Genomic DNA, 20,194 nt, shown 5'->3' on the forward strand with positions numbered 1-20,194 from the left:
CTCTAGAGACCAGCCTTGTTCAGCAGAAGTCCTATTCTTTACTGTCATAGATTCAGTGTGTCCACCTGGGAAATGGCATTATGGATGATAGTCATTATACTCCATGAACTGAGAGTCAGAATTTCTGGATCTAAATCCTAGAACCCAAGTTAGCATCTTGGCAACCTCAACCAGCCATACCCCTTTCCTTCACCCCTGGTCCCTCATCTGTTACAAATTTGCTGAGATCTGGAAGCTATTATGAGGTTCAAATGAGATAATCTATACAAAATCACAATTTATTTCTCTATTTACCTACAGCACCAATGCTCCCCCCTTGCTTTCCCCTATTCTAAAAAAATGATGTAAGGGAGACCAATTGTTTTGATTGATACTTTTTAAAAACTGGCTGTTGTAGGACTCCAGGATCATCCAGCATCACCGTGTATACACATCATTATATATCTGAGCATATAGCTGCATGAGGATATTTAATTTGAAGGTTCATATTATCTACAAGATAAAAAAGGGATAATTTTCATAGGATTTGGACACCTACATGCACATACCCACATGTATACTTTATGTAAAATGATAGAGTGCTAGAGTGAGCCTTATAAGGAATCGCACATAACTATTAGAGCTTCTGTTTTGTAGAGTAATTTAAATAAATGATAAGTATCTCCTTACAATCAAAGTAGTTGTCATGGTTCGGACAACTGTGGTCCAGAGAGAATTTTATATCACAAGGTTGAATAAAACCATCTATAAGACAGAATTTTCCATTGCAAAAATAGTATATAGTTCCCTTTATCCTGCTTCCCCTAATGACACATTCTACATAAACATAGCACAGCTGATGAAACTAAGAAATTTAGGTTGGTACCATACTATTAACTGATCTAAAGACTTACTCAAATTTGCCAGGTTGCCTTCTAAAGACCTTTTTCTAGTCTAATATCTCTAGAATCTCATATTTATTTGTCATGTTTTCTTGGCTCCCTCCAATCTGTAACCATTCTTTAGTCCTTTTTAAAAAAAATTTTACTGACATTTACACTTTGAAGAGTACTTAACACTGTTTTGTAGAATGCTTTTCAATTTTGATTTATCTGATGTTTTCTCATGATTTAGATTGAGGTTATACATTTTTTGGCAAGAAAGGGATGATATGCCCTTGTCAGTATATATCAGGAGGTACATGATGATACTCATACTGGTGATGTTGACTTTGATTATGTGGTTAAGGTGGTGTCTGCTAGGTTTCTTCATTGTAATGTTACGGTTTTTCTCTTTGTAGTTAGTACCTAATTTGGTTTTTTTAAGAAAATTTTCTGCTTTCTTAAATTGATAGACAGGTTGGGGCAAGTATTATTCACAGGGATTGCCAAGTGTCCTGTCCTAGTTAGGAAGAAGATGTGCTCTAAAAAATGATGGAGTCATTATTTAAGTGTTTGAATACTTTTCTCCCAATCCATTCTGAAATGGATTGCCTGACATTGGATTGCAGGATTTTTAAGTCCTACCTCCAGGCAAATCTCATAGTTACTAGCAAAAATGAAAGTGTAAAATGCTTTTTAATGTATATTTAACAACACATAGTCTGGTGATTACTGATGTGTATTCTCTGTGGACTCCCTTTGCTATCAGAGGAGGATGTTAAGAGACAACATTTTTACACATTTATTCTATCTAAATCCATCACATGTTTACTTTCTAAATATCTATAACTGTCATTTATAACAAGATCATCAGAAGTCAAATACTTAAAGTCTAACTCAAACTTTGAATCATAGGATTATAATCAATTTTCAGGAAAAGTGCAATCACTGTTTTTTCTTAACTCTACCTTATGAGATTGTCTATTAGTAAATGACACTAAAACCCGGGCATTAAAGAGAAAAAAAATACAGTTTAGTAATGGGGGCAACAGAAGGCAAAGCTACCTTTTTCATTTTTTTTAATTCGGAAAGTTATATAATAGCTCCAATTTAAAGGAATTTTCATCGTTGAAGCCAGTATCATGTCTGCTTGTATCAAAGAGGTAAATTTCACAAAATGTATTTAATCTCTTCCTATGGTGTCACTATTTAATACAGATTAAGGAACCATTTTTTGTGTGTTTTTACTGGGTTGCACAAGAGTTCACATCTTATACTAATATGTGCTAAATAATTGCATACTGTATAGACCATTGTTGTTAAAATAGCAGTAATAAAGGCATGTTAGATCACAGAGCCCCAATGGTCTACATTTTGTTTGCTTTGATATTAAACTCAAATCTGTTTCTCTAACTGTGACTCTAATTACTATAATTGCATGGCAGAAAAGTTTGCTTTCTGGGTTGACTTTTATGAACAGTGCTTGCGTGTTTTCTGCTGTCGCTCTCAGTGTTCATGAGCAGGCAGAGAGCCTTCAGTTGCATTGAATAATTATGCAGAATCAATAAGTTTTTGTGTTTATCTTTGTTATTTCTTTGATATGGCCTCTAGGATGCTGCCGGCAAGGTACTGGACCGCTGGGCCATCATGTCTCGAGAAGAGGAAATCATCACCCTTCAGCAGTTTCTGCGGTTTGGAGAAACCAAGTCCATTGTGGAGCTGATGGCAATTCAGGAGAAGGAAGGGCAGGCCGTAGCTGTACCGTCTTCAAAAACAGACTCAGACATAAGGACTTTCATTGAGAGCAATAATCGCACCCGGAGTCCCAGCCTTCTAGCTCACCTAGAGAACAGCAACCCTTCCAGCATTCATCACTTCGAAAACATCCCCAACAGCCTTGCATTTCTGCTTCCATTCCAGTACATAAACCCAGTCTCAGCCCCACTGCTAGGATTGCCTCCAAACGGGTTACTGTTGGAGCAGCCAGGACTGAGGCTGCGGGAACCCAGCCTTTCAACCCAGAATGAATACAATGAGAGCAGTGAATCTGAAGTATCTCCCACACCTTATAAGAATGATCAGACTCCCAATAGAAATGCCCTGACCAGCATTACTAATGTGGAGCCCAAAACCGAGCCAGCCTGTGTATCCCCCATTCAGAATTCTGCCCCAGTCAGTGATCTGACCAAAACTGAACACCCAAAAAGCTCATTCCGGATTCACCGGATGAGAAGGATGGGGTCAGCCTCCAGGAAAGGAAGAGTGTTCTGTAATGCATGTGGGAAGACGTTCTATGACAAAGGTACTCTCAAAATTCATTACAATGCTGTTCACCTGAAGATCAAACACCGATGCACCATTGAAGGTTGCAACATGGTCTTTAGCTCCCTCCGAAGCCGAAATCGCCACAGTGCAAACCCTAATCCTCGCCTTCACATGCCCATGCTACGAAATAACCGAGACAAAGATTTAATTCGGGCCACATCAGGAGCTGCCACCCCTGTCATAGCAAGTACAAAATCAAATCTCACACTCACAAGCCCTGGCCGGCCCCCAATGGGTTTTACCACTCCCCCACTAGACCCTGTCTTACAGAATCCTCTGCCTAGCCAGCTGGTGTTTTCTGGGCTAAAGACTGTACAACCAGTTCCTCCATTTTATAGAAGTTTACTCACTCCGGGGGAAATGGTGAGCCCTCCAACCTCCCTCCCAACCAGTCCCATCATTCCAGCCAGTGGTACCATAGAGCAGCACCCGCCACCACCCTCTGAGCCCATAGCACCTGTAGTGATGATGGCCACTCATGAGCCCAGTGCGGACCTGGCACCCAAGAAGAAGCCCAGGAAGTCCAGCATGCCTGTGAAGATTGAGAAGGAAATCATTGATACCGCTGATGAGTTTGATGATGAAGATGATGACCCCAACGATGGTGGGGCTGTGGTCAACAATGTGAGCCATGACAATCATTGCCACTCCCAAGAGGAGATGAGTCCAGGCATGTCTGTGAAGGACTTTTCTAAACATAGCAGGACCCGGTGCATTTCAAGGACGGAAATAAGAAGGGCTGACAGCATGACTTCTGAGGACCAAGAACCTGAGCGGGACTATGAGAATGAGTCAGAGTCTTCAGAGCCCAAACTAGGTGAGGAGTCAATGGAAGGGGATGAGCACATTCACAGTGAAGTGAGCGAGAAAGTCCTAATGAGCAGTGAGAGGCCCGATGAGAACCACAGTGAGCCTTCTCACCAAGATGTCATCAAGGTGAAGGAAGAATTTACAGATCCCACTTATGACATGTTTTACATGAGCCAGTATGGACTGTACAATGGTGGGGGTGCCAGCATGGCAGCCCTGCATGAAAGTTTTACATCGTCTCTGAATTATGGCAGCCCTCAAAAGTTCTCCCCAGAAGGTGACCTGTGTTCTAGTCCAGATCCCAAAATCTGTTACGTGTGCAAGAAGAGTTTCAAAAGCTCCTACAGTGTGAAGCTTCACTACAGGAATGTTCACTTAAAAGAGATGCATGTCTGCACGGTGGCTGGCTGCAATGCTGCCTTCCCCTCTCGCCGAAGCAGAGACAGGTCAGTAAATCTCCATTGACTGCTCCTGCTGGGGGTGGAGGGTGCCAGTCATGTTGGACTAGCATTAAAAAATCCAGCTTAGATGTTTTTGATGCACTGTAAAGATCGTCCACAGTGACCATGAGAAAACCAAGCTGCCATGCTCATGAAGGATTGTTGCAGTTGGTGCTTGTTATGATTAAGCATGCAGAATCATATGCCATCTTACCCAGTAATGCACGCCATTTTTCTCTGTGCTGTGTATGTGTGTATGTATGTTGTCCCATGCATCTAGGTGTGAATAAGTTAACTATGTACACAATTCCCTGCTTCCTCATGAAGCTTCACTTAGAAGCCGCAGCTTCTGTTATATATATATTTCTGCTTTGCCTTGTGGCTTTTTAATAAATCAATATATTATCTTCATACACACATATTTATCCAATATAGAAACAGAAATTTACGGATGGAAAGAACCGTAGGTCCAGGACATCGAGACAGCCTGCATCTCCGTAGGTATAACCAGAAATGTTATCATTCTTACATGAGTATTTAGTATGTCCTTGAATTCTTTTAATTAAGAGTCATGAAAATATCAGAAGAAAATGGGACCAAAATAATTACTAATGTGGGTAAATGGTGTGGTGGTATGGGTTTCTTTATTTGAACGTCACAGTGTCTCTGAGTACATCTCTAAAATACAGTCTATCGTGGGAATTATGCACAGAAGGGGAGGCATGCATATACTTTTAGGATCAGTTAGAATATATTATGTCCAGCCTTGAGATGACATCAGACCCTAGCTATGTGGCTACAGCTCTGAAACAGTTGGGTTTAAACAGAAGCAGCTGGTCTTAAACCTCCAATGTTCTTTTTCAATCCTAAAGAAAATGTAATATAAATGGAATGTGTCAAGGTGGTCAGTGGTGGGGTAACACAGTTATCCTACACTTGGGGAGATAAGCTTGCAAGCAGATCATTTACATAAAACACCAGCCCAACCCAGAATCACACACCAGTTAATTCTTCCTCTTATGTCTAATGTGGTTTTTTGGTTTTACACTGTCTTTTAAAAATATTTTTAGACAAAATGCTATTACATGGTAAAAATCATGTAATATGTAGAAGAAACAAAATTAACTAGGAAGTTTCCAAATAATCACCCTCCCCCCAATTTTTGTGCTTATCCATTGGGTAGAATTCTTTAACAAAGTAACATATAATGAAAGTACTACTGAAAAGTAGTAACCTGCTTCTAGAATACTCTGTTTTGTCTCCATATTTAAAAGATAAATCTTTTTTAAAATAAAAGTTAAAAAATATTTTCCATCATACTGAAATGCAAGGGAGCCCAATCCATTAAAAGCAAAATTTCTGAGAAAAATAAGTGGCTCTCTTTATACAACTCAAAACATGCTTTGAAGAGAAATCTATGTCCTTAAAGATTTCTCCTTCCCACCCCTTTCCCACTCCCATTTACCTTGTTCTGTAAAAATGGTTTACAGTCCCAAAATTCTTTTCAGGTCTGAGTTATTGTTCACAGTACCAGAATACAGCAGAAGAGATAGCTATAATTTGAATAATAAAATATAATACTATATACAACCTCCCACCCCCAAGTTTGTGAGTAATACTCATTCTTTTATATTTGAAATAGTGCACTTGTGATGAGGTTAATGCATTGAATTTTTTTTTAACAAAAATAAAAGACTCATGAAAACCTGCATAAAATATTTATGGAAATGGAGTGTTTGAAGACAAGCCAAAATTTAAGCTTATTTGCATGAATTCCTATCAGTTTTAGTTGGTTTGCTGAAAATACTGCAAGTCATAATACTGGAATAAATGGCTCTGGGACCAAAAGGCTACAACACCCGAAATGTGGTGCTTTCATTTATGTCAAACCACTAGAAAACACAAGTGGTTTTTGTTTTTATGTCCTAATGCATAAGGAGGTACTGTTGAAAGGGTGGTTTGTCTAAGGAAAAACATTTATTAATAGCAAGAGAATATTTCAATCTCCATTTTTATTCTAAGGATTAGGAGCTTGGCAAATGACTAGCATATGGAAATTTAGAACAGTGTCTAGGATATGTGGGATATTCTAGGGAAGCAGAGTACAGATACTCTCCCATGTGTGTTCAGTCACACAGGAGACCACAAACCTCCAAAGATAGGTGATGCATTTCATTTGGGTGAAATCTCACATCACAGCTAATCTTTATAATTCTGGAGTTTTGTAACACATGATAAATGAATAAAAACAAATTGAAAAAAATATATATTGTACAAAGAAAGTATCTTGATTCTCACTTGAAGTTTTGCTTTTCAAGAATGCACATTTTTTAATCTCGAGTTAAAAACTTAACAAAAACTATGATACTTTGCCATTTTTGTCCTTACAAAAAGGTTCATCCTTGTTGAGTCTGTGACTTGAATTAACATAATGATGCAAGCATAGCTACCACCACATCACCAGAAACAGTGATGCCATTGAGGTACCTGCCTCTTCCTGCATCTCTACAGAGTGAGCTCAAACATAAACTGTACTACCATTTCAGCCCGTTATCATCACTTCTTCCACTGATGTTATGACTTAATCTTCTGTTTCACAGAGCCTCTTGGACCACATATCTGATCTACCATTTGGACTTACCTTCCCCTTTCTCTTCACTTTTATTGTATTAATCATGAGAACACCAGGACATGTGTCCCTGCTTTTTTCTTCTTCAATTCACGATGAAGCTAAGACAAATGTTCTCTACCTTTCTCTGAGCCAACAGACCTTCCCAAACAGAAACCCTTCTTTGCCTTTAATCCTGTTGTCCTCAGGCCTATTTCTTTCCTTTCCCCAGAGTCTTGATTCATCCATCCTTGACTCCACGGTGTCTTCCTTGTGCAAATAAAGCATTAGAGGGGATTTTGAGTGGGGGCTGACGTGTGCAAGGCTACAGGATGTCTTGTGATAAAACTAACAGAATAACCCTCTTCCTTTTGTTTATAAAAGCAGTCTTCTTGTCTTCGGTCTTAGAACACCTTACAGGAGTGATACCCAGGTCTTCTTGGGCTTTTTCCAAAATGGCTGTAGATGAGATAATTGTATTTCTGGTCTCTAAATAGGTATGTTAGTAAGATATAAGTAGAAAGATGTTAAATACTGTGTTTTACATTTGGCAGTTAGTGATTTCCAGGTCTTTGCTTGTGGGCTTTCTAGATTTTATAAGATCATGTTGAAGGCTTTTTGAAAAGCAAGAATGTTCTTTGTCTAAAGTCATACAAAGGGAGAAGCCTTGTGGGGAGGGGCGTTGCATGCTTGGTTTGTTAGGGCCAAGGATTCTAAGCACGATGTTGAAGTTATCCTTTTTTTTTTTTTTTTTTTACAGTTGTGACTGAGTGTGAGTATAATAAATTCAAAAGCAAAGAAGAACATTTCACACTAATAACAGCAGTATACACAAAGTTCAATTCATCCAGTTACCATGTGGCTGTTGGAATAATTTTTATTCTGATTTATAGAAGTGAAATGTAAATTATTTGCTCTGTGAAGAACTGTGGTACTGTAAGGAGATTGCTAAAATTTTTAAGTATTAACTGATAATGTTGTGTAGTCTTAGACCTGACACTCCCTAAACACCCTTCCTTCTTGTTTATCCTTTGACTTTTCTGCTACTAAGATGCTGTTCTTTCAGGGATCAGGGAGCTGACCCTCCATTTTGAAGTATGCACATGAAAAACTCCCTGGGAAGAAGAAATTATGACTGGCTTAGAACCTAGTCTTCACAAAGGAAATTTTCTTGAAGATGTGTCAGAGTCAGAATTAGCTGGGCCTAGTTTACCTTTGGTCATTTCTCATCACCTGTCTTCAATTTTGATCCCTGGGCTGAGTGGCCATGGATCACCTAGGTATAAGGGAAGCTCATTTATAAGTTACATTTGGCTTTTATTAAAACAACAAATAAATGGCTTTCTGTCCTCTTTTCTAAACTTCTTATCATTTGCTAATATGTTAAAAATCTGTTTATTTCTGTTTTAGTGACTAGCAATTTTAAAACTCCCTCAACTAAAATTAAGACTTTGTACATGGAAACTAGATGATCTGCATAGAAAGAACTATTTATCTGTTTTACATCTTACATGATCTTTACCATCTTTGTTCCTTTCTTCTGAGAGTAGTGGCCACTGATTGCCACGTTTGTCTTAAATTTTATTAGAAAGGTAAGCATGTATGTTTAATCTTCAAGGTGTAGGAAAGATGAGTCAGCCCCGTGAATAAATTTAAAAACAAAATAATATTTGCTTAGGGTGATTTATAAATAAATATGAGGCAACCATTGGTGCCAAGTGTGAACCTTCTCTTTGATTGCTAGTTAAATCAGTCCAGATTTAAACATGTAAACTTCTTGATTTGTATGGAGGAAGACATCTGTATTTGGTTTATTAAAACCTGCTGATGTCTCCAGAACTAAATTTGTTCCTATATGGGCCTCTGGGTAGCTGTAGCTAAAAAGCAGAGCTGTATAGTTTTTGCCTGTCTGATTACCTGACTTCCAGCCCTGTACAGGTGTGCAGGAATAAATTAACATGAGCTACCTCTGATGAGCCACTGCATACATTAACAACAGAGGTGAAGATGTGAGAACATGCTACCTGTCTCCTGTTACCACCTTCTCAGCAGCAACATCCATTTTTTCCATCATTCTCTATGTTTGGAAACTTAGAACTTTTCTAAAGAGAGATTTTCAATAAATGCACATGATTTCACTACCTTCAAGAAATGAGCCACTTAGCACCAGTTTGAGATAACTATTAGTATATTTGCCTTAATATAATTAGCTGTCAAATACAGTGTGTTAATTTTCTTTAAGTAGAAGTAAAGAACATTTTAAGGCATTTCATTTCCTTTATGTTTGCCAATCAAACCAAAACTCTTCTATTCCAAAAGTCTTTTATAAAGTAAAGTTGTGCAGGTCCTCTGACACTTAAATGTTAAGGAAGAGATTTCCCTTCCTTTACTCTATTTGGTTTCACAATAGGAGCCAGCAGATCAATAGGTCTTTTGTACTTATCTCCATTACTTTCCATCAAAGGCAAACAAACAAAATAAATCCCCCTTCTGAGTAATTGCTAGTTGTGCCCTCCTCAAGCGAAACTTTGGTAGTAAGATAAACTTCGGTGTCATTCCTGTCTCTGGGGTTCTTTTTATACACTGGGAGAAGAGCAATGAGCAAAACGGTCTCCTTGTATCATGGGGAGAGGCTCTGACAAGCCTAAAGTGAGCCTCGGATCTTCCTAATGATCTCCTGCTGGCCCAGCTGGATGTAAGACAAGCTCATTTAAGCCTCTGCTGACCTTTCACTCCTCCATTCCAGGAACTACACCAGTCACTTCCACCGTCTTCCAAACTGAGTACCAAATAGACAACACAGCTTAATGGTGGATGAACGACTTCCTTTTCATGATACAAAGAGATTCTTAAACGTTTCTATTGATGAAAGTTACATTAAATCTCTTATCCATACATAACTTTCATTGCACAAAACACATTTCTACATACTCCTTGTTCTTATCTTCCCTTGAAAGGAACAAGCTGTTACTCTTGCCAGCATTATCTTGAAAATTCAGGCAAAATTGCGCTTAGAACAGAACGCACATACTGGGGTGCTCCGACAGTATTTTTCACAATGGCAACTCTTTGAAACAAGGGTCATCCTCCTGATTTCTGCCTCCTTAGGGTCTGCCACCATCTCTCTGACACTCTGAGAGATTTTATTGGTCATAATTATTCTACATAATTATTTAGATACTTGTTTCTGTAGAAAATCCTTTCTTTTTTAAAAAAACACAAGCCATTCTCACTGAAAGTGGGTTGTAAGACTGCACACCTGTATTAGTCAATTCTATCAGTATGGTTCTCTCTTAGGTGAAAGGCTTCTTACCAGCTCTCTCTCGCCATGAGTGATCATTTGTTGTTATGCTAAAAGAAAGGAGAACTTCCTTTCTCTGTTGAAATTTCTTAGTGAAGGTCGCGCTAGAAAGCATTTCTTTTTCTTTTTTTTTAAGCCTCAGAAATAATTTAATATTTTTGCTGTAAGACTCCCACAAGCTTCAAATAAATGAATGTGGCAAAATATGAAAGGAGTTTACACTTGCCAAAAAATTACAATGTCATAAAAAAGGGATTTAGTAACTTCGATTTTTGAGTGCCAAGGTGTGTGTGTGTGTGTATGTGTGTACACATGTGAGCAAGAAGTAGGCTGCAAAAGAAGAGACAAGAATACTTTGTAGGAAAGGACAATTTTTCTTCAGTTGCTTAACATAAAACTACACTTTTAAAAAATACCTAGATTTTATGTCCCAATGCAAGCTGCTTGAATTAAAACAGGAGTTGTAAATTCCTGGTAAAAAGCTGTTATGCCTGAAGTGTTAGTGATCTTAACTCTAGTACTTTATGGAGTTTATTACTTCTTTTATTAACTAGGGGGAAAAATGTTACCCACTTCTAGTTCAATTCTTTTTCTTGCTTGCTCTAATTATTTCGCTTTACCTTGGGAAAAAAAAAGCCAAGTGTTTCTAGCTAAACATATATAAGTGATGCTTCAATCTCGCTAGAGCATATATCAATCTGAATTATTACCAGCTATTCAAAAAATATGCTAACGTCCTCATCTAAATGCATCCACATAATGTATATGTGTGTTTATACATAAACATCCACATAAATAAGAATATCAAAAGATCATCCTTAATTGCCAGAACAGACATCTTCATCTTGGAAAGTAACGTATGAAGTTACTTTATCATATTGATGGGAAATAACAAGATTTTGTAAGTAAAAGGAGGCAGATTTGGACAATGAGCACAACAGACGTTCAGAAGGAAGCCTCTTCGGTCTGATGGCCAGCTGAGGGGGCCGCTCTGACTCTGCTGCCTTTTGAGTCTGCTCTGTCATTGAGGGGGCACTGGTGGGTCAGTTCGCTCACTAGTAATTGTGTTTTACAGACTTCTAAAGCAATTGGCTCAGTCAGTCCCAATTCAATAAAAGTGGAGAGCAAGAGAGAGAGCACTTTTGTTCTATTTTTTACTTGAAATTATTTCATTCAGCAGTCTGTCTTTTTTATTACCAGGACTTGACATTAGCACTCCAAGCTATATTAGCATCCATTTCAGCAGTTCAGTAATGGTATTAAAAAAACACTTAACTTCAACGGTGAATGGTTGTATGACAGTACCATAAAAAATCCACATTAAAAAAAAAACTCATGTATTTGTCCCAGCAAATTATTTTTCACTTGTTTAACCACTTCAAAACTATGTTCTCATGATGGGTATTCACGAGGACCTTGTTCTCAGAAGCAGCCAACGGTGCTGCTCTGCTGATTAGGGAATTGGGGAAATCAGTAGGGAGAGGGTGGGTAAAGATGCTGTTTACCCTGTAGTTAGATTACCTTCCATTCATCAGCAGAGATAGAATTGGCAACCTCAGAGCACCCAAGGTGAAATTCTTGGATCCTCATGTATAGCTGGGATTTGATTTTGAACCCAACATTCTCCAAACTTGGGAGCAAAGCCTAACTACTTTGGCACTGCAATGTGCTCATAAATGACTACATTAGATTCTAAATTTTGATTAAACATTCAGTAATTAATCAATGGTAGACATGAAGCAGTTGGCAAGGTCCAGAGCTGCAAAATGTTTAAGACATAAAACATTACGAAGTAATTAGAATATGCTCCTTCAAGAGAAGGATTGCCTTCAATAAAGAGGTAAATGATAGCATCCTGTTTATTGTGGACGTAGGCAGCCAGAGCAATATGATAAACTGCTGGAGATACACATATCAGTAATCATCCACATTATTAGTGCCATTAATCATAATTCCAAAAATATGACAGCAGCAGCCAACTTTTTGACCAATTTTGCTTCTGCCTGTTGGCCATTATAACTTTGCTAATAGACTGCAGAGCTCCTGTGCGTGGCAGTTTGCATTGAGAATAGAAGGTTAATTATATTTGAGCTGCTGATTTTTTCTCTCCTTGGAAAAGGCTTAGCACTTTGACAATCCCAGGAGCTCACTGTTGTTAAACCAGTAAAAGTACTTTATTGAAATTTTCTTTGTTGGTCAGGAATGAGGAGATACTTCAAATGAGATATAAGCGCCAGGCTGGGATAGCTGCTAATGTTTCTTGCTCCAAAGTGATCCTTGGGCAGCAAAATGAACTCAGTGGTTTCTTTAGATCACTTTGTTCTCTCGTTTCTCTTTTGCACTTGGGTAAAAATTTCAGCACTATATGGTGGTACATCAGGAAATCCCATAAGATCGGTGGTAGTCTCAATATGTAGGAGTAAGAAATTGGGGGCAGTGGGCCTTAATATTGGGAGAAATAAGCAGTCTTTTAATATAAAATTCTGTATTCCCTATGCTCATGTGAATAAAAAGTAAAAATAAGTTCAAAAAATTGTTTCTAAAGATTGAGATGTTTAGTAGCATAGGTACATTGCTGCTTAGTTAACTAAAGTTTTCATGTTTTCAGTACTTTTGACCTCATTTAACCAAAAACATAAATTAGATTTTGTGCATTCATTTTGTCCACGTATCTTAAGTAGTTTCATTTTTAATACAGGCCATAGCTAAATAATAATACTGATGGTCTACAAAATTCTGTCCCTTTCCTTAGGGAACTCATACATTCCTAATCTTACCTTTTTAAAAGACCTTAACCATTTTAATGATGTAAAACATTTTGAATATTTAATCTTAGGAAGTATTTCCTTTGAAAAAGATCTCAGAAAGAAATTGAGGTTTCACATTGTACATATTAAAAAAAAGAATGCTTATTTTTAAAATGGCAGAAAATTTTCAAGAGAAAAAAATGCATTCCTGTTATTTTAGACATAAGTCTTCTGAATTTTTTATATAAGTCAGACTATAACACAAGGTTTGGAAGACAAAGACTTGATGGTTAGTTCGTCCAGGGTAAAAATATACATATATAAAACCTAAAATTATAGCTCAGGTTCATTTTATTCCTTAAAAGACACCAGTGTTCGTGGCCTTTTTCTTACCCACCAATATTAAGTAGTAAACTGAGCACCATATGAGCTGCCTGATTGAGAAAATTTCTGAATGCTGTGAAAACATAACCCTCTTCACAGTGTAGCACTCCTCTCACGTTACAGTGCAACAGGTACCAATTGAATTCAATCAGCACCCTGGAGAAGCCTTGATGTGTCAGATACAACTCAAAAGTAGAATGGTTAGGGAATGGGCTGTCGGATATCAATTCTACACTTAACCTGAGCATCCGGCATACACATTTTCCATCTACCAATCTGCCTTCCCAAATGCCATTACTACATTAACATTTTTTATGCATTCCACAGCAATGACAAATTGTTTTCTAACGGTAGCGCTAGATTTAGTATGCGAAAGACACGTTTGCCTCTGCCAACAAACCAATAATTCTCACTAACATCTTCAGAGTTACAACATTTATAAAGTTGCAAAGTGGAGTAAACAAACCATCTGTTTGGCTTTTCCATATATGTCATGCTTTCTTATTAGCATATTACGATTCATTTAGTAAACAAATTTGGTGATTTCGTTCACGTCAAAGTTAGGTCGGAAGCTTGAAGATGATTAACATTGCTGGGACATGCACATTAATACATTGCTTCCTCGGCAAAGTTAAATGGCTTCTCAGGAGAATCACCCCTTGTTGACAAGATGAGACTGTCAATTTTGTTTGCCTGCCACATTAGGGGCCGTGAGGGGATGGCAGGCTCTGAGAGAGGGGAGTCATGTAGGCAGCATAATTCACTGTGAATTGAGAAAAGAAGTCTAATTCTGATAAATGGTCGACCCCAATACATCCTACCTGTTATTACAACAGACGTGCCATATCTGTGCAGTAAATTAGCTAAACCCCTAAAGAGTTTGGTGGGAGCTTATCTTCAAGTGAATAATTTGAATGTAGAGGGAACTGTCTGCGTGACCAGTATGGATGATTTGTTTTATATTGAAAGAGATTGAAGTGACTGAATTTCATACTTTTAATTTGCAAGAATTTGCTTAGCTTTTATTTCTTGCATTAATATGTACTTCTTTGGGGATTTTTTTTGAGCATTTACTAAAATTGTACATTGTGTGTGTGAGCTAGAGATGGTTTTCAGCTCTTCTGGAGAGGATCTTTAAATAACAGCCTATAGAACAACTATGAGTTTTGAAGAAATGTGTACTATCTAAAATGTCATTTAACTCACAGAGCTGTGAGCCTTCTACCATTAATACAAAATTTTTGAGGAGTTAAATATAACAGATAATGTCATAACAATCCAGATAAGAAGAGAATTAATGAGGGGCAGAGGTTTTAATTTTGCATTTCTGTGGATTTAGATAGATGATGTACATTTCTGGGATCCCTGGGTGGCGCAGCGGTTTGGCGCCTGCCTTTGGCCCAGGGCGCGATCCTGGAGACCCCAGATCGAATCCCACATCGGGCTCCCGGTGCATGGAGCCTGCTTCTCCCTCTGCCTGTGTCTCTGCCTCTCTCTCTCTCTCTCTCTCTGACTATCATAAATAAATAAAAATTAAAAAAAATTAAAAAAAAAAGATGATGTACATTTCTGTTCAAGAGTATTGTTGATTCAATATCCCACAGTACACTCATCTGGCATCTAGGTTTTTCCAGATTGGTTACAAATTTATTTCTCTATCCTCACATATGCATACACACACACACACACACACACACACACACACCATATATATGATATCTGTTATGTATACATCACTGATCATTCTGGACAGTATAATTTGAGGTGTGTGTGTGTGTGTGTGTGTGTGTGTTGAGTGGCAGAGATAAACAAGAAAATAAAGATAAAAATCCAAAATGGAGCCTCAATTCTATTTTGCCTGAGATATTACTTATCAAGTATTTTGTTTCACTAAGTTTAGAATGGTTCAAAACTGATTAAGAATTCAAATTTATTAGATTGTTGAACTTCTCATGTGACCTATGATCTGATTCACTATTCAGTTTTGACTAGTATATTCTTTTGGACATGAAACTTTTTCTTTAAAAAAAAAAGTTCTTTTGGGGACGCCTGGGTGGCTCAGCGGTTGAGCATCTGCATTCAGCTGGGGTCATGATCTCACAATCCTGGGATCGAGTCCCACATCAGGCTCTCTGCATGGAGCCTGCTTCTCCCTCTGCCTCTGTCTCTGCCTTTCTCTTTCTGTGTCTCTCATGAATAAATAATCTTTTTTTTAAAAAAGTTCTTCCCTGTATATCAAAGTCAAAGTTAAAACTTCAAAACACTATTTCTTTTCAATGTTTTTAACTTTAATTTTTATGAGTCAACACTGTTATTAAGTTGGACTGGCATTAGAACATCAAAAGAGACATGAGAAAAGAAATGCCCACCAAGACTTACTTTCTCTCACTTGCATTTATGAAGTTACTTAACTGTATTTGATAAATTCAGTGTCTTCTGTGGTTTGCATAGTAAAGTTTTCTTTCTTTTTTTTTTAATTGAGACATAATTGACATAAGTAAAATTTTTATTAAAGAAACAGAAAAAGAATGGTGGTCCACTTTAGTCCAGTTATAGTACTTCCACTCAGCATCTCAAAATGTTAAGTTTTATGACCTCCCCAATCCAAGCCTTCATTACTCTTTATTCTTAAGAATAATGTTAGCTTTCAAAAGGCATTTGGCAAACTCACAGTATGGAGAGAATAGGAAAGAGTACAGAGATTCAGAGGAAGCAGTTGTAATTCCAAGCATAGCCCAAGTGACAGGGCTGTGACATGCCTTAATTATATAGCATTTCTGTGCACCACACTGAAGTATTAATAGGGTCAGAATTCTGCTTTGCTCTATCACAACTGCCTTTTCTTAAATATTCTGTTTTGTGCTTCCAGTCTTGGGATCTTTGTTTTCTCTTCAACAATGTATTTTGGGAAAAGCTGCACTAAGACTTGTGCATATTACTGATTGAAGGCGAAAGAAGTATTTTTCAAATATTTGCTATGTGCAAAGTATTCTACTTTACTGAAGGAGACTGGAGGTTAAATGAGATCTAGTTTGCGTTCTTCTTGAAAGTGGCCATCTTGGAGCCCCATTTTGGACTCCTCTTTTAGGGTGTAGCACTGTACTAATTAATAACAGATCCCTGTTAAAACCATATCCTTACCCTTAGGAACTCATCTACTCTCTCCATCCCAGTCATTTTTTTTTCCATGAGAGGGATTTACGTCTATGTATCAGCATTTCCTACCTAATCAAAGCAAGTGGAAAGAGCTTTCATGCTGTTTATATTCTTGTAAGATATAATAAGTTCTAATATAGATTTTTGTTAATGATTATTTCTCTCTCTTTTCTGGAGATAAAATTTCCACAATAAGTCTATATCTAGAAAAAGTAAAAACTAAATCTCTGGAGAACTCAAAATTAGGTTCCTTCATAGATTCCTCCTTCCTCTTACCACATACATCTGCACCTTGCTTCCTCTGCTCAGGTCCTTCTATCTACAGCACTCTCTGGCCTTCCTCACATTTTAGGATCCTCTTCTCTGTATCTGATGGTCAGTAGGCATGAGTTCTTTCTGTGTCTCTTCCATCTTCCCTATCTTTTTACCTCTTTAATTTTGCTGATCCAAATAAACTTGTAAATTGCCATTAGCCCTAGGCCTTTGTATCTCTTTGTGAGGACCATGTTTTACGACAATTAATGGTTTGGATCGACTGACTCCAGAGTCCAACTATAGGTCTTTGTTAAGATCAGGTGCTGCCTTTTGTCTGCTCAGTAGAGACCAAACCTAATCTCTTAAGGAACAGGATCAGTACTTGCTAGAGAAACTGTCTGTCTTCTTTCTCTACTTCTCTCACTTTTCCTCTTTCCATCCCAGTTACTGTGAGTTTGCTAGAAAACCACCAAGCTCACTGCCATGAGGATGAATGAACAGACTTCCCACAGCCTATTCTTCCCATCCCCACTTCATGTGTTTTGCATATAGTATTTAGGAAGATTATTAAACAAAAATGAAATAGATTAAGAAATGAGCATAAAAGAATCAATTATCTTGAACTGTGGTTGCATAATGGAAATCGACTATCATGAATGAACCCTTGTACTGAAGTTATGAACAGCAGAGCTAATGCACTGCCATGAGTTCATCTTTATTATTGCATTACACCTGAATCAATTGATAAAATAGTCTTTTTTTTTTTAAGCAAGGGATGGCACTTAATTGAATAAAAGTCAATGTAATTATATTAGCAGAGGCCAACAGTACTGCTGACAGCGGAAAAGGGACACTGTTGAATAGAGTGCCAGAGCTGGTCTACACATTTCTGCACATCGTTTGGTTGACAGATATTGAGGGCTGGTACATCGTCTAATTAGATTACAGATTTCTATTGCTGTAAGTGAGAAATGAAGAGAAACATCTCTTCCTGGTAACATCAGTAGAGATGTGTAATTTCACAAGTCATCTCAGGAAAGAAGTGTCCATCTGGGTGATCAGTGTGTCCTTTTGTCAATGTTAATTTATTCTTCCTTATTCAGTGTGTCTTGATATGACTGCTGTGTGTCTGGCTGCTGTTTTTTCAGCAGTGAATCTAGGAAGTGGTAACTGCAGATGTGTGAGAAGCAACAGAGTTCTAGATTACAGTCATCACAAAATGTGTGCTTGTGAAATTAAGAAAGTGGGGAGGGTGTTAAAAATAATAAACGGGTAGGATTTTGTGGGCTACTTGCAGTTGGCAGATTGTTTTATCAATAAAGTAATAGGACGCAGTGTAACTTGGTTTCCACATTCTTATAATAACTCTTGAGAGTGTCATACCCACGTGTCAGGGTAAAGACCACGCGGTAGGCAGTTCCTGCCCTCTGCTTAGCAACCTGCACTTGGAGTCATCTGCCATCTGACACCTAGGAAACAGGGAGCCAGAGTGTCAGAGCAGGGACTGTGGGGACAGCTTCTGTTTATCACTCACTCACACCCTGCATGCATCCGTGTAGAACTCATTTATGGCTGATAATGATGCTGTGGATTTGGTTTATCTTAATTCAATTTATGATTTTTGGATTATACTGCTGATCTGAAAATCATCAAGACAGCATATAAGTTGATCGCTTATGACAGAAAATGATTTTGTGATCAGAACATTTTAAATCCCTATTTTATTGTTTAAGTTTTTTTTTAAAACCAGATGTCTAGAATGTGAATTTGTTTTCTCTCTCTCTCTCTTTCTCTCTTTCTCTCTCTCTGTCTCTCATTCTTGCTTTCTTTTGTGATCGATTTAGCAAAAGATTAGAAAGCTGATCTTATTATCACAAGGTAAGCTCAGCCTTCCTAAGTGCAGTGTGGAGAGGGCTGCTGCCCCTCTGCTCCTTAACACCCGGAGTGCTATTTATTGTCTTGTGTGGAAAGGTGGAGAAGTCTTTCCTACCTTTCTTGTCTCTGAGGCACATACCTCTCAACCATCTCTAAGAAATTAGCCACGCTGGTCACAAAATGGAGTGACTCGTTTTGGTCTTCCATATGTTTTAATTATAATCAGGAGGTCTGTTGAATGTTATACTGGCCATTCTAGGTCATTTCTATTATCACAATTACTTCTTCAAGATGTAGAGCTTCTGACATTATCAAGAAGCTTTTATGTATCTGTGTATTTATTTATTGGTGTATTTTTTGGAAGGGTTTCCTTCAATTTAGGTACTTGTCAAACATGAGAGCCTTTTCAGGTGGTGAGAGGTATATGCCCAAGGGCACTTTAAAAATAAATGGGGGATGTAAATACAAAAGCAATGTTTTCAGATAGATAATAACATATCAGGCTTTGTAAATCATGACATCCCTATGGATGCTGTGGGACAAATCCTATCTTTTTTTTTACACAAGCAAAGCACTTAGTAGAGTAAAAGTTTTGCTTGTCTCAGAAATACAGATTCCAGTTGTTAAAATAGGGGGACCTTTGTTGTGCTTGATTTGGGGGTTATTTATTGTGTGGGTTTTTTTTTATTTTTTGTCCCTTTGGGTTTTTTTCTCTTGTTTAGTGTGATTTTTTTAAACGGTGGGTGGGTTTTATTTTAAAAAAATAATTTCTATTTTTCAGGTTTTGTTTTAAAGGATTACATTTTAAAAAGTTGAATTACTTGATGAAAGCATTTTCAACTCTAAAATGCAGCAGCTTCTGAAAATGAAGCATAGTTTACCATTAGATTAGTTGAGATTCCAAATTAATCTGAGGAAAGGGATTTATGATATAGTCTGTAACCCTATTTCAAATTGCTAATCTATAAAACTAAATCTTTTCCTTCCTAAGATGTGAATGAAGTGTAGAAAGGTAAGGGGTAACTTTTTGGAAGTTAAACTGAAATTATCTAGACCATTTACTTTTTTAAAGAATTGACCTTTTTTATACCTCTAAATAAAGCACTGAAGGAGAAAAGGGGCTTGGCTTTTTTTTTTAGGTGTAAATTCGAATTAGTCAGTTTAGATGGGCAGCATGTTTCCATTCTTTTATCCTATTTAATATATATTCTGCAATCTCTGCTGTGAGATTTTCTGTAGCTGATGCTGCTACCTAATAAAGCTAACAATATCATTGAGAAAAAGGTGCGTGGATTTGCATTCATTCTACCATTGAAGAATTTTACTCTTATAAAAATTATGTTAATGAAAAGCTCCCCTTACTGCATTCCCCACCACCACTTATTCCCAAATCCTGAGGATATAGAGAAATGTTTGCTTTTGTAATGGTGTAA

At 37.5% G+C, this 20,194-nt stretch overlaps 1 protein-coding gene across 13 annotated transcripts in view; it reads left to right on the plus strand.

The window, feature by feature from the left end:
- The window catches only part of BNC2 (basonuclin 2), a 444,196-nt gene that overhangs the window by 413,925 nt on the left and 10,077 nt on the right, over nt 1–20,194 (plus strand). For 10 of the 13 annotated variants that reach the window (XM_055302016.1, XM_055302018.1, XM_055302015.1 and 7 more), the window contains one exon: nt 2,472–4,441. In XM_055302016.1, coding sequence (XP_055157991.1) covers nt 2,472–4,441 — 1,970 coding nt within the window. The other 3 variants (XM_055302019.1, XM_055302023.1, XM_055302025.1) reach the window with 2 other exon arrangements.

Source organism: Nyctereutes procyonoides, unplaced genomic scaffold (assembly GCF_905146905.1).
Source record: "Nyctereutes procyonoides isolate TBG_1078 unplaced genomic scaffold, NYPRO_anot_genome, whole genome shotgun sequence".
Lineage (NCBI taxonomy): Eukaryota > Metazoa > Chordata > Mammalia > Carnivora > Canidae > Nyctereutes > Nyctereutes procyonoides.